This window comes from Primulina huaijiensis, chromosome 16 (genome assembly GCF_012295235.1).
Source record: "Primulina huaijiensis isolate GDHJ02 chromosome 16, ASM1229523v2, whole genome shotgun sequence".
Taxonomy (NCBI): Eukaryota; Viridiplantae; Streptophyta; class Magnoliopsida; order Lamiales; family Gesneriaceae; genus Primulina; species Primulina huaijiensis.
Window position 1 is genome coordinate 15,816,372 of NC_133321.1, and position 14,531 is coordinate 15,830,902.

Below are 14,531 nucleotides of genomic sequence, written 5' to 3' on the forward strand. Positions count from 1 at the left end.
AGTAACGGAAACCACTCGGCCCACTCCAATCGTATTAATTATCGACAGACAACTCCACATTATTTCAAAATAAATAATAAAAACCCACGCGAATCGGCTTCCCCATTCCAAGTAAAAACTCTTTCAAAAATCGTTCCGCCCTCTCCATACGATTATTGGATCGCTTACTGGACACAATGATTGTACCACGAAAATTTGAACTTATAAACTTTACTAATCCATACGTATGACTGGATATGTGATGCCCGGGGCCGTAGAGGACGGGAGGTGATCGTCGGTGCCATGAAGTTGCACGGATAATGAGCGGCTCCTGGCAGGGTTCTAGGCGGAGGGAATATGAATGAACCGATCTTACACCGGAAGGATAGAGATTCCGAGACTGCTCAATGTAATGAACTGTACAGATGAAAATAGCTTAAAAGATTTGCTATGTACTACTCATACCACCAAGGTGCATCTTCTTTTCGGTATCTCATCACATAAGAACTTCAAAGTTAAGCGTGCTTGACTTGGGGCAATTCTGAGATGGGTGACCTCCTGGGAAGTTTCCTAGGGTGCGCGTGAGTGAGGACATATGCACGCTGGAAAAACTCGTCTTGATACAGTGAGGACAGTCGTCGAATCAGGGGCGTTACAGTTGGTATCAGAGCCGACTTCTCCTAGTACGGTGTGGGTTCGGGGACGAACCAAGCGAAAGCTGGTGGGCATGTGAGGCCCGAGGCTGAAGAGGGCGGGGGGTGATCGCCGGTGCCATGAGGTTGCACGGACAATGAGCGGCTCTTGGCAGTCTTCTAGGCAGAGGGAACATGAATGAACCGATCTTACACCGGAAGGAGAGGGATTCCGAGACTGTTCAATGTAATAGACTGTACAGTTGAAAAGAGCGTAAAAGATTTGCTATGTACTACTCATACCACGAAAGTGCATCTTCTTTTCGGTAGCTCATCACATAAGAACTCTAAAGTTAAGCGTTCTTGACTTGGGACAATTCTGGGATGGGTGACCTCCTGGGAAGTTTCCTAGGGTGCATGTGAGTGAGGACATAATCACGCTGGAAAGACTCGTTTTGGTACAGTGAGGACAGTCGTCGAATTTGGGGCGTCACAAGATATCAATGATCGAAATCCTAACTGTATCCAATGGCGATGTGAGACTAGTGCATAGAATTGATACGGCAAATGTAAAGAATATTACACTGAAGATAAAAAGCAGCTTTAGCATCATAACAAACGTGATACATGAAACAAAAGTAAGATGTTTAAGCCATGTTAGAAAACGACCCCTTCCAAAAACATGTAATCTGTTGAGAATCCAGTATACAGTAAAAAGAAGCAAGAAAAGAGACCAACTTAAACAGAAATCTATCACCAGTTCACTGTCATTCTGACCCATCCGGGAAAGGGTCGAGAGCATCCTTCTTGCCATTTACATAAAACTCGACAACAGCTTTCATTCTTTGAAGTTTATCTGGGTGGTAATTTACGTGAACAATAACTGGCATGTGCTTCTTCAAATTGACATCTTTTCGGACAGTCTTGAAAAGGACCTTACTGTTCATAAAGAGGTAATGGTCCATTGTTCTCTTAGCCGCATGAAGACCGATATAACCAGGATGCGACGGGAAGAAGAGTTCTTCGTTGAAAACTGCTTGGTCCCAAGCATTTTCTCGAGCAAGCCTATTAGCAATTCGATCCAAGAGCTCGATTGAAGGAACTGTAGGCCTGATATAGAAGAAACCTGAATTATACACCCATATTCGCATTGTGTGAGCGTACCTAGCCCAACCCATTGAAGGTTCATCAAATACGTCGTTGTATCCATAAGCTGTCATGTTATTATGACCATCAGACATCGACTCCACGTCAGAATCTCTGTATAAATGGTCGAACGGATTCTGCAAGTATACTATATCGATATCTGAAAGCAGTACACCATAACCAAGCTGCAGAAACTCCCTCAAGATTCGGAATTTCAGTCCTGAGACAGCATGGTTACCACCTGTTTTTCCCACAGAATCAATAGCCTCATCAGGGTCCCTTTGGTACACGGGGACGTCATTTGACTTGCAAAACTCTAGTATCCCATCATCTAATGCCACTACCAGATAATTTGGGATGCCCAGTTTTTTAATTCTAGTAAACCACACCTCTAGCATCCCCTTGACATTTGAATTGGCAATTGCAATTATAAGCTCTTTATTCACAGCAACCTTTGCCAAAATCTTTGCTAGTCTTGGATTCACATTTTCATCAGGAACGACAGTTGGATTCGTCCTCAAGCCTTTAACAGTACCGAAAGGTCCAGCTTTGTGTGGTTCACCCAATACCATAATCTGTTCTTGTGCACGACCTTTTCCTTGCTCAGCCAAGCGTAGCTTTTCATTCAACTCTCTAACTGTCCTTTTCAGCTCAACAGTCTTGTCAGATAGCTTCACTAAATCAGCTTTCAGAATATTTATTTTTTCCGTTGATTCGCATGAAGAAGAATCAACCTATGGAATAATCATAACATTACATCAGATATCATCACATTAAGTTTTCCATCATATTCACATTAGGAAGGATCTCTGCACGGTTAGGCTCAGAGTTAAATTTCCCAGAGACTATATACACGTCAAGCATGCACAAACAACTTTCTGCCTTAAATTTTTTTACTCTGCACATCAAGTTTTATCCAAGATGAAATTCACAAATTTTCTGTTCATAGCGACTAGAGAATAAGAAATCTACACTGTCATTCCCACCAACTAAAAGTCTTGCAACATCCATTCTGAATTATACAGAAAAAAGTAATTTTTTCACAAACTAATTCCTTGAAACACACCACCACTTCCAACAACAATACGTTATGAAATCACCGAGGGTAGTTGCACAACTCAAAATGGAATTTTATATAGATTCCTTCTAAAAAGCACTAAAATTAAAGAAACACCTGGGATTCCCCCTTGATAACCACTGATGAGAATCATGGAGGAACCAACAAATTAAAGGAAAAAATAGAGTAACAAAAAGGAACGAGAACGGAATTGCACACCTCCAGATTAGACTTGGAGAGCGGAAGAATTTCAGTAGGCGGCTTGGAGGAGACAAACCCATGTGGGAACAAGAATGCGAAGATGCATCCCGCCAAAACCCCGATCCCAATTGCCGCAGCGATTCGAGATCCACGGCTCGACAATTGGCCGCTCCTCTCCTTCCGACCACCCGCCATATCCTTGAAACTATATCCCCTACAAAACCTCGAGAAAGAAAATTTAAACAACACCAAACCTCAACAATCTTCCAAGAAACCCATGGATTTTATCCTCGTTTAGTAATCGATTGATGTGTCAACTTTCTTTCAGGTGTGCAGGAAGTGGCAAAGTCTTGGGCTTTGACGTGTTTGATGGGTCAAGAGAGGTTCGATTGCATGTTTCAAGAGCATGGATTGTGGTTTGTTCTTCAAAATCCTATTGGCTGGTGTAGCCAAATCAACTTGAGATGAAAGTTGACTTAATTTTCATATAGGCTGCGCCATCATCTTTTTACCAAATTCAGTTGACAACTAAGCAGTGATCACTGTTTAATTCTGTGATAAATCATACCTAACCTATTTAAAAAAATTCATTATTTTTTTATATGTTTTTCCCCTTAAACATCAGAGATAAATATATGAGACATATTAATTAATGATCGACAAAATAATTGTCCCATTAATAATTTTTCAAGAGATGACAATAAGATGAATTTTTTTAAATTGAGAGAAACTTATGTTTAGCACAAGTGGAAGTGTTATTTCATCCCAATTATGTCGGTATAATACATCCACATCCCTTTTAATGTAAAAATTATAAGAAGAGAAGTGATTGATAAGTGCCAAATACGAAAGGTAACGTTCATTCCATTAATGAGGTCGAGTTGAATTAACCAAATGTTATATCGGTTCTGAATGACAAATGCATATTAAACATATTAAGGATCACGATTTTGCTGCAATAAGATCTGTTGTTGGAGTCTTGCGAGTGAAAAACTGAACGTTGGAAAAACTAATCTAATAATAAATCTGACACAACTCAGATTAATATTAATTTAACGTGACCTCAGTGATCTAGACAAAATAACTATTAACTAATTCACATAGAAAAAGCATGCAATTATGGACAGAAATGGAAACATAGTCGAGGAATTTAGTTGGCAACCACGGTCCACGTTGTGGAATCCATGAGTACACTCTCCAAACAAAACCAGACAAAACAAGGAGTAAACTCACCCTTCACAGATTATTTCCATGTACATCAATTTTTAGAATCTGGGAGTTAGAATCACACGCAAAATGCACAAAGCAAGTATATATACAAGAGAACAAGATTGGCATACGTCACAAAAACTACATAAACTCGATCATGAAACGCATGCATCAACCTTAGCATAGGGCCAAAACATTCCATGAAATTACTTTTGGAACATCATAAAATAAAATCATTCCATGAAATTACCTTTGGAACATCATAAAATAAGAACACACCGGGTAACACTGATTCTCTATTTAGAGCTGTTCGTTAGAAGGCCTTCCTCCTGGACAAGAACATGAACGACCATCACAATTTGATTTCAGGAAAAAACAAATCAGGATGACTACTTTTCTAAAACAAGGAATTACATCCAATAATGCAAGAAATAAGTCGCATTGCCCACAACATACTAATACAGAATGCGAGAAGTTCTGTGACAGTTGACAGAATGCAAGCACACAGACAAATTCTCAATATGTGTAACTAACTGTGTGCGTGTGTCTGGGAGAAAAGGAGTTCATACATTTTGGTCACTGGTGATAAAAGAAACAACTACAGTGATATCGTCAAGCTTCCCACCATAATAATGGAATCCAGCTTCTTGGGCTGCAGTAGAGAAAGGAGTCTGTCGGTTTTTGTCAAGTGCCCGTTCCCGCGCCAACGCTGCTATTTTCTGTGCAGTCACTTGAGGTGCTAAACCAGCTCTCACAGCATGGACCACAACCGCAGTAATGTCATTGTTGTACAAATTGTCAAAAAGGCCATCAGTCCCAGCAATTATGACATCTCCGGGAGCAATGGGGACGGTAAATACCTGTGTAACACATAAAACCATTTAAGACCTGTTTGGATAGCAAACATAGTTTAACAAACACTTCAATAAGCTTGACTTTTTTAAGGGTCTTTTGCCCGAAAAAGTAGGAATTTTAATATTTGGATATGTGATGAAATAAATTTTTCTTTCGTTTTTAAAGAATAAACTTAATCATAAACCTCAAAGCCACAATTTCTGGCTTGTGGAAAATGAGTTTGTAAGCCCTTTAAACGATATTCTTCATTGAAACATCAGTTCTTTTAACGCCTTTAACTTAAAAGTTTCTCTATCTAAACACACTATTAGTTTCAGATAGTTCGTACTTCATCCCCAACATCAAGATAATAACAAGTCATGTAAAAAGTAAACACAGATGAAAGTGATGGACAATCTTATGCCTTCAAGGAGAAAGAAATAACATTTGAATGATACATCATAAAGAGATGAACAACCAATTAAGAATATATAACACGTGGAAAACTACTCACAAAGCGTGAAAATCTACAGCATTAATGAAAAGAAACAGTGGAATATCCATTTGGCAAAAAAGATAGAACTCCCATTAAGGGTCAGATTTTCAAAGACGGAGTCAATACATTGAACAAGTCCTAATATATAGAAAATGAAGTTGAACATAGAATCAGGGACGACCATGGAAGTAGGTAAAAGTTACTGGTAAATACCCACACAGGTATATGCCAGGACTAGTTTTTATGTACAATTCTATGCTTCGAATAAAGGATCCACATGACAGGTGCTTGTTATCACGACTAGGTGCAACATCCCTCCAATATTAAACAAGAGTTGATGAAGAGAGCATATTTTCAAATCCAGGATTAGATACTCGAAATCTTGCAGGAATTAGTATCCAGCAGTTAGTATGCACGGAAAGCAGAATTAATCAATGATGAGAGTTCCAAAAACTAAGTTCCTGGAACCTTGCAAGGTACTTTTTTTCGGTTGTCGAATCATCAATGAAAAACAAATAATTAATACACACGATCAAACAATGTAAAATGCAAGGAAAGCGCAAAGCAATATTAAATGCTAGACACTGGAGAGCTACCAAAGCCTAGATAACTTTCACCCAGTCAGTTTACAAATTACAGATACTCCCAAATGCGTGTGACATCATGAGAAAATAAACACCATGAAAAAATAAGCGTATGATGCATAATGATGGTTATTGCTATATCTATGAATGTATCAGAACAATAAGCAGAAAGCAACTATAAAGGAAACAGGAGGTAATCTACCTGTCCAGAGCTCGGTAAATCTCCAGCGTCACCACTCTCCAGCTGATAAGTATAATTGAAATCATGCTGCTGAACAGGGGATCTAAAAACTGTACTTCCATCTCTAACAACCATAAACCCACTATCCCCCAAATTAATGGCATGGAGACCCTACATAAGAAAGGTAGCACGAATAAAAAAGCCATGCAACTTGCAAGCATTGAGCTTATCCGTTGTTTCTTATAAAATCTTAACATTTAAAAATCAGGGACAAATTACAGCTAAAATTTGCAGCAATGATTTTCTTAAGGTTCCTGGAGCAACTTTAGATGAGCAAAGTATGATGGTCAACTATTGCATATGGTAATGATAATAATAAAAGATCTATACGCATACTTCAGGATACCTGATCTGTGAGAGCAATAATACAAGCAGTGGAAGACCCTTTCGCTTTTGTGCTGGCATGGGCTTTCTCAAGGACTCTGGCTGTGTCAATGGAACCTCTTGGTTCATCTTGCACTGCATTAACCGAATTAGACATTAACTCACGAGCATAATACCCTGCATTGACACCAAGATCAGCCCATCCACCAACGCCATCAGCTACACCAATTGCTGGTTTATCAGTACAAATGAAATGAGCATCCTCTCCACCAGTTTCTTCTTTGTCAGGATGAGGCAGGTAACATGACCCAGATTTTAGTTTCAGTGTCCTGCCCGTTGGGATGCTCCTGAATACAAGAAGATGAATAAATCCAAAGTAGAAATGGCAAAATAATTCAACATAGCAGAAAAGCTTCAGATCTCTCATCACGATGGTTTCAGAATAGAGTTTGTTGAGAACAGCAAGGCCTCATTTGCTACCTGGATGTAGGATTAGATGATGCTCTGAAGGAAAAACTGTAGGATTAGATGATGCTTGGATGGAAAAACTTTTTAAAACGGATGAATCAGTTGGAGAAAGGTCATACAGAAATATGTGGGCGATCGCAAACTTTTCTTTACAAAAATTGATGAGTTTGAAGTTTTTCCCTTGTAAGGGTTAGAAAAATTCAAACAACAAAATCAAATGATCACAAACCAAGACATAATGTGGAGGTGAAACTCTACTCGAAATTTCAATGTGTAATAAAGTATAGCTCTTAGTGAATATAACAAAATCAAATGGAATGAAATCAACATACAGCTCTGATGAATCTGCAAAACTTAAATGTTGTTCCTCCCTAGTAGAATTTTCAAAGGACACATCATGAGCAGTCCCAGCCGAGGAATAAGAAGGTGATAATAGATGAAAACCCTCAAAACCAAATCCCAGGAATGTATTGCCATTTCCCTTTCGCTTCACAGCATTGTATGTGAAATACCCATAGAGAAAGAAGTTATTCGGCTGCTCTTTGTTTCCCAAACTCATGCTCACTTTTCTACTAATGTCAAAGCTTCTTCTGCTGTATGAACTGAAAGAATGATAAGCAGCCACACAAGGTTGAACAGGCCTAGAGTTCAAATTACTGATAGAGCAGCGAGTGAGAGCTGAACTAGATCCACAGACAGACATAAGTTCCTTTTGAGAATTATTGCCCAAAACTTTATTAGGCTCTGATAGCAGACACTCGATGTGATATCCACAAACTTGAAACGAAGGACCTGATACAGAAGGTATAGAAATTGTGCGAGAAAATGCTCCAACAACTGAAATATTCTTTCTACGATTGGCTGTATGCAAATTTGCCTGAGCGGCAGCAAGACTGCCAGGACGCACAAATACGTGCAGATCGGTGAATTTCGCAGAGGATAAAGAATTTGATTGGTAAATAAGCTTTTTCCCTTGGTCAATCAAAACATCTACCTGATCTCGTATTCCACGTTCTCTTCCAGATATTGTTCCCCGGATTCCTTTCCAGATTACGTGAGAAAGGGCTGAGAAACAATTAGATGGCATTCCTTGGCCAAAATGATGAAGCTTTTTTGTTACAAATGGTGAAGCCAGGAGAACTAATAAAAGATAATCTCATGCTTCAATTCATCTATGCAATAACCATGCAACCAGGAGCCCCTTCCTCACCAAGATAGGTTATGGAACAAGAAAACCTGACAAATGAAAGTGAAAACAATGAAGAAAAGATGATAAAAATAATATGACATTATTCTATTGATTACTGTTAGAAATTTAGAACAAACAGCATATGTTTAAAGTGTCATGCGAGATTTCAAAAATATCTAGGTCTCCACGATACTTAATCAATGATTTATATGCTTAAATTATCAAGCCTCTGTTTGAACAAGTGGTATTTTCTTTCATTAATAATGCAAATTTAACAGTAAGAAACATCTCCAAGATTTATTACAACTCGTCAATCCCCATATCCAACAATTTCGACAAAGAAAAGAAGTGTCAAGAAAGTAAATCGATAGGAGAAAAGTAAACTCCATTATGAAATTTGAGAAAAAGGAATACAATAAAATCCAATTGCTCAGTACATCTGCGCCTATTTATGCATTTCTAATCTACCTAAAATACAACTTTAAAATAAACAAAACACAACTCTTAACAAAAAAATTTGTTAAATTGCATTGTGGCACAAATAAACTTACATACGAAAACCGAGTGAATCTAGCTTCTAACAGGGAGCAATACAAGAGTTATATAATACATAACTTACTTCCTCAGTCCCAAATCAGGCGCTCTAATTTTTTATTAGGAATCGAAACACTCTATTTCCTAGAGTGGCAATTTTCTACCGGATATCAAGCTAACTAAAGCTAATAACTACTTATGACACTAAAACTAAATCGAATAATTGATTCAACACTCAATTTTCAATAAGTAATATTTGCCAATTCCACATGACAGTTTAATAACACGCAGGAGAGAGGTAGCATGTTCTAGATCAACTGCTTGTCTATATTATGTACTTTACTAAGCTAGAGACTGCTGGAGTAGTCCATTTGAACATCAAAGAAAACCGAGAAACAGAACAAATATTGAATACAGCAAAATACTCATCCACAAATACAGGCCATAGAGACCCTACCGAGCAAAAAGAGAGAGCTTTACAACGCCAGAGTCGGAAATATTAAATTTTGCTCATTTCCTACCATAGTTTATAATCACCATCGCCACCACACTAATCTCAGATTAAAAACTAACCAGAAACCAATCCCAATAACTACATCCTTTTTCCATCCGAATAAACATAAAATAATGAGCTAGGCAAAACCGCATTACCGGCATCACTAATCCAAATCCCTCTTCATCAATCACAATTCACTGAAAAAAAAATCTCACCTTTATTAATATCGATGAACCGGGAGCAACTTGATCAAAGTTTTAAAATTATCGTCAACGGTATGTCAACAGAAAGCTCACAATTTAACACCTGTTTTCGGTTTCAGGGTTAGTGGTGTTAAATCGTTGGATTTGTGATTCACGTATATTAGGAATGATAAATGCAAGCCACGCGTATGCTCTAAAACTAAGGCGGCTCCTGGAGCTTCGTAGGGGACTACTTGACTTGATTTTCGGACTCGGCTTCAGGAAATCAACGGAAAAACCCTAATCAGCTTTGACTGATTTGAGGCTAACTTGTCAATAATACTGGATTTGCTGCTTCGCACAAAAAGCTCAGGAGTGTGAGGTCTATTTAAATAGATTTTGTCATTTTTTTTCCTTCTTTTTTTGGTAACTAGTAATAAATAGATTTTTTATTTAATTTGTTTGAACTTTTTGTGTTTTTAATTTAAATTTTTTTGGTGATCGTGGGCTTCTGTGAATGGGATAATAATATATTTTTATTATTTATAAAATAATACAACCATAAAATATTATAGTGTAGTTCTTTTCATATTGTCCGTGGTTTTTATCCTAATAATTTTTAAGGGTTCTCCGCGTGAATCTCGATGTCCAATTTTATATTTTATTTTCATATTATCATCTCAAGTTGTCGCACGTGAGATCAACACATCCACTTGCAATAATTTTTTTAATTGTATAATTCAGAAAGATATCTTCCAGTTATAAATAAAAACTCAAAATAAAAGCTAACAATCAAGAAGAAGACTTTGTAATGCTTAAAAGATCAAAACACATTACAGATTGATATAGAAGGTTTCTGCATCCAAAAGATAAGATAACAACCTAATTTTTATTTTTAAACTTAGAAAGATAAACTAAAAAATAATTATAATTAACATAATGGACTTATCAATACTTTCCCTCAAGCTGGAGTATACAAATTGTACGGTCCTAGCTTGTCTACAAACTTTTCAAACATGGGTTTGAATAGGCATTTTGTTACTATGTCAATTGTTTGCTCAGATGCAGGGACATGGTCACATGGTTTATTTTGATTATTGTTTCGTCAATCTTTTCTTTGATAAAATCTCTATCTACTTCGACATGTTTAATTTGATCGTGGTGGACTAGATTGAGAGTGATGTTTATTGCAGCCTTGTTATCAGAAAGTAGTTTTAGTGGTGTCGCCATGTTCATTTTCAGCTCTTCAAGTATCATCTTCAAGCATAGGTCACTTTGCTCTGAAATTTGATTGATTATTTTTCCATGTCTTTCACCAGGATGAACGTTGCTCTAAGCTTAAGATTTACCCAATCTTGAAGAAGGTGATCTGTTCTTTCTTCATAACTTGACTACATATCCTGTCAAACCTCTTCTTCTAAGTCTCAATGTCACACATGCTCCTTGTCATCAATTCACACACATGGATAAAAATACTTTTATGCCTGCTAAATGCTAATTGATAAAGTTGGCGTGAGACTTCCCAGGTTTATTTAGAGAGAATTTTGAGAAAACCAGAAATAGATGCCTTTGCTGAAGAATTGAAGCCACATCAGGTTGGAATTTTTGTATATATTTTGCCGACTTTTCATTTTCCGACTGTTGATCCTTTATAAATTTTTTTCAATAATATAATCTATCCTTGGAGTTTATTGACAGAAATAATTTTTACCTGACAATTTTACGGTTCTTGATCGTGCAATGATTGAGTACGATCTCTTGAGTGCTAGCAAACTTTACACAAATATGAGGTGGCGGTGGGAAAGTCTATCAACCTTTGGATTCTTTCACTTTAGACTCAGTGAACAATCAACTCATTCATGATATTGGGCTGTTCTAGTTGTTATATCTGATTTAATATCAACAATGTTCCTGTACAGCTTTGACGAGCTGGGCACATTGCAGGGTATTGCTCCTATTTAATATCAACAATGTTCCTGTACAGCTTTGACGAGCTGGGCACATTGCAGGGTATTGCTCCTCAAATGGTTCTTTTCAATCTTAATTGCTGCTTCATGGGCATATAAAGCTTGACGTACGTGTTCAGTTCTTCATGTTTCGTTTATAAAACAATTTTTGAGGGAAAATGATTTTATGTACGATCATGTTCTGGCTTGATCTGGAGTACTCTTTGACTAACTATATTTGCTTTTACACTTGAGAGACATGGTTTTCTATGGTGTGCATGTACCATTACAGAACATATCCGTACGAATACTCACAAAAGCATCGTATTCTCACAGGCTGAGAAAATAGCTTCTAGAATGATATGTGAAGATAGAACGAAGGGATCTATTGACCAGGAAAGGTAAATCTTGTCTTTACTGTAATTAACGATTTGAGCCGTCCCCTTGATCCTTGGGTTAGATTGTTATTTTGTTCCGAAGTTGTGGAACTTTTGCTATCAACATGTTGTTGACTCTTAACATGCTTTATATTCTGTACATGGTAGGATAATTTTGTGAGGCCTGGGGCCGAATATGGCGCGAGGTGATCGCCGGTGTCATGAAGTTGTATGGACAATGAACGGCTTCCAAAATTGTTCAGGTATGAGACTGTCCAGTTGAGTAGTGCTTAAAAGATTTCATAGGTACTACTCATATAAAAAATGTGCATCTTCTTTTCGTGAGCTCATCATATAAGAACTTCAAAGTTAAGTGTGCTTGAATTTGAGTAATTTTGTGATGGGTGAGTCATAGGGAAGTTTTCTAAGGTGCGTGTGAGTGAGAATATAAATACGCTGAAAATACTCGTCTTGATATAATGATGACAGTCGTCGAACGTGGAGCGTTACAAATTATTTTATGAAATTGTGTCTAACCAGAGTACATTGTCAGGAAATCATGATAATTCTGACTGTTTTTACCACCAGAGCGCCTCAAGTTGGTAACACCTATTTATTTATTGGGGATCAATAAATAAAAGTTCTTTATCTTTTCATTTTGAAGTAATAGTTATCGCTAGTCTAAACATCACATGAACACGAATTTTAGAAATATAGTGGTGTCATCGGATCTCTTCAAGGAAATATTTAACCATTTGACCACAAATTTGAAATATAATCTTATCAATTTTTAACATTTTTTTGATCTTTGTTTTTTCTGTATTTTAGAAATCATGATTCAAAACAAATATTTGATCAAGCTTATTTGTCAAATAATTTCACCTTTTTCAAAGGATAGTGTCGTAAATTAGTACATTTCATCCCAGTTTGCCGATGATGTTGGTGGGACTCCGCAATGTCTAAATCTTTGCATATGCTTGAACTTCGCCACCCTTCTAATATCTAGAGAAAGCAAAACAGAGGCCGTACAATTTGCTCTATCGTTTTGTACTGTCCATTCATACATTTTGGGCCACGAAAATCCATGTTCAAAATATTTTTCTTCCCAACATTTGTATCAGATGAAAATTTTCCCAGGTACATATGCAATCACATAAGAAAAAGCTTCGAATGATGGGAAAATTGTGGAAAGTCACAAGTAACCTCCAAAAACTTTCCCATGGCACGTCTGTGTTCGTAGTTTTTCTTTTTTAAAAAAATCAGAAAGACGATAGTACCAAATGATTTTCAAGTGTTGTACTGCCCCTGATATTCCATCTTTGAAGTAAGCTGATCTAAGAACTCGAAAAAATAAAGAATAAAAGATTACATTACTGCATTCTAAGTTCCTTGACTAGTTAGTTCCATGATCCACAATACATTTCCTTCCAAATCTCTGCAAAAACTTCTATGATGACTTTATGATGCTGTGTTGAATTGAGAGACAGGAAGCTCATCAACAGGTTTTCCATTTCCTTGGGATCAGACATTTTTTGATCCCAAATCATTTCCAACATCCATCTCTTGAAATCCCAGTAGGGATCGACTGACCTTTTCACCACAATGTGTGGCACTAGCCTCTCTGATATTGGTTTCCTTTCGGCAGACTCGCGTAGTGGCAGTGTCAACTCATCATCTTTCCATTCTTTTGAACCGAATCGTTTAAACCTTTGTGGTCCGATATGCTTCTGCTGCATCATTTTCTCTCTCGAATGAAGGTGCTCTTCAGTAGTAGTATTTAACGGATGACTATAACTACAAGATGAGTTGAAGCTCGTTGGAGATGAAATGCTGGAGTAAAATCTAGCTTTTGATATCTTTTTTATGGTCTTTTTACTTTTCTTTTCAATTCTCGAATTTGCAATTGCCATATCGTTTTCATCCGAGTCACTCGAAACCGGTGAGGAGTTGTACATCTTCATCTTGCCTTCTACTATTGGTTTTGAGTATCCATTCGATCGGAATTCACCGCCTATCATCCTGTGTTTCGTGCATGATTTTGATCGACTTTCACATTTGCCAAGTGATTTGATCTCTGATGATCCTCTGGAATCAGATGTTGGATGGGTTTGGGAGCTTGGGAATGAAATGTCACATGATCTAGAGTTGACAGGGGAGAACATGCATGTGACAGCAGGCAAAGGGTTTCTAACCAATGAATTTGGGTTTTTGGGACAACAAATTTGGAAGTGGTCGAGAAAAGAGAGTGGATATTTATTACCTCTTCCCATTTTTTCTCGACTGTGGAGATTGTAGAACGTGCAACACGAGACCATGTTTATATAAGCAAAATTAGTGGATGCACGCACGCGAATTGAATTGGATAAACCGAGGGATCAAAAAAGGACAGGCCGGCATGGGATTTGTCAGTTTGCCACTGACCAAATCTTAGTTGTGCAAATGAGGTTCACACCTAAATGGGACAACGAAATCTTCGGCTGCCTACAGTTGAACTAGTCTTTCTAATGTAAGAGTGAAAATTGTGACCAAGTTATGGTTTCAGGCTGGATATTTTGTTCTATTGAGATTCAAATTTAATAGACAGAAAAATTTATTATAGAACTTATATATATGTGGCAATTGATTCTTATCCAATC

The 14,531-nt window shown here is 37.4% G+C and overlaps 2 protein-coding genes and 1 long non-coding RNA gene across 5 annotated transcripts; 1 reads left to right on the forward strand and 2 right to left on the reverse strand.

Moving 5' to 3' along the window:
* Positions 1–1,198: 1,198 nt before the first annotated feature.
* Positions 1,199–3,471, reverse strand: LOC140961698 (arabinosyltransferase RRA3-like). The gene is made up of 2 exons (XM_073420361.1): positions 3,034–3,471; positions 1,199–2,491 (listed from the first exon to the last, which is right to left on the reverse strand). The coding sequence occupies exons 1-2, from the start codon at positions 3,208–3,210 to the stop codon at positions 1,379–1,381; spliced, it is 1,290 nt and encodes a 429-aa protein (XP_073276462.1). The 5' UTR covers positions 3,211–3,471; the 3' UTR covers positions 1,199–1,378.
* Positions 3,472–4,236: 765 nt separating this feature from the next.
* Positions 4,237–9,891, reverse strand: LOC140961556 (probable protein phosphatase 2C 55). 3 transcript variants are annotated; one of them, XM_073420156.1, is made up of 7 exons: positions 9,606–9,891; positions 7,504–8,407; positions 6,726–7,050; positions 6,341–6,490; positions 4,794–5,084; positions 4,501–4,553; positions 4,237–4,458 (listed from the first exon to the last, which is right to left on the reverse strand). In XM_073420156.1, the coding sequence occupies exons 2-6, from the start codon at positions 8,256–8,258 to the stop codon at positions 4,521–4,523; spliced, it is 1,554 nt and encodes a 517-aa protein (XP_073276257.1). In that variant the 5' UTR covers positions 8,259–8,407; positions 9,606–9,891; the 3' UTR covers positions 4,237–4,458; positions 4,501–4,520. The 3 variants fall into 3 exon arrangements, with proteins under 3 accessions (XP_073276257.1, XP_073276256.1, XP_073276259.1); XM_073420155.1 differs by having other exon boundaries at positions 4,237–4,553; positions 9,606–9,890; XM_073420158.1 differs by lacking the exon at positions 9,606–9,891 and adding an exon at positions 9,352–9,562 and having other exon boundaries at positions 4,237–4,553.
* Positions 9,892–10,881: 990 nt separating this feature from the next.
* Positions 10,882–11,366, forward strand: LOC140961331 (uncharacterized). Its single transcript, XR_012172331.1, has 3 exons — positions 10,882–10,936; positions 11,099–11,167; positions 11,271–11,366. It is a non-coding gene; the product is annotated as an uncharacterized lncRNA (long non-coding RNA).
* The last annotated feature ends 3,165 nt before the right edge of the window (positions 11,367–14,531 follow it).

Bases quoted from the DNA above. Each gene is read 5' to 3' on its own strand.
- LOC140961698 (XM_073420361.1), bottom strand. From the start codon at position 3,210: ATGGCGGGTGGTCGGAAGGAGAGGAGCGGCCAATTGTCGAGCCGTGGA. The intron at 2,492-3,033 runs GTGTGCAATTCC...ATTATTCCATAG, and splicing joins TCTCCAAGTCTAATCTGGAG to GTTGATTCTTCTTCATGCGA.
- LOC140961556 (XM_073420156.1), bottom strand. From the start codon at position 8,258: ATGCCATCTAATTGTTTCTCAGCCCTTTCTCACGTAATCTGGAAAGGA. The intron at 6,491-6,725 runs GTATCCTGAAGT...TTTCTTATGTAG, and splicing joins TTATTGCTCTCACAGATCAG to GGTCTCCATGCCATTAATTT. The intron at 4,554-4,793 runs GTATGAACTCCT...GTTCTTGTCCAG, and splicing joins TTATCACCAGTGACCAAAAT to GAGGAAGGCCTTCTAACGAA.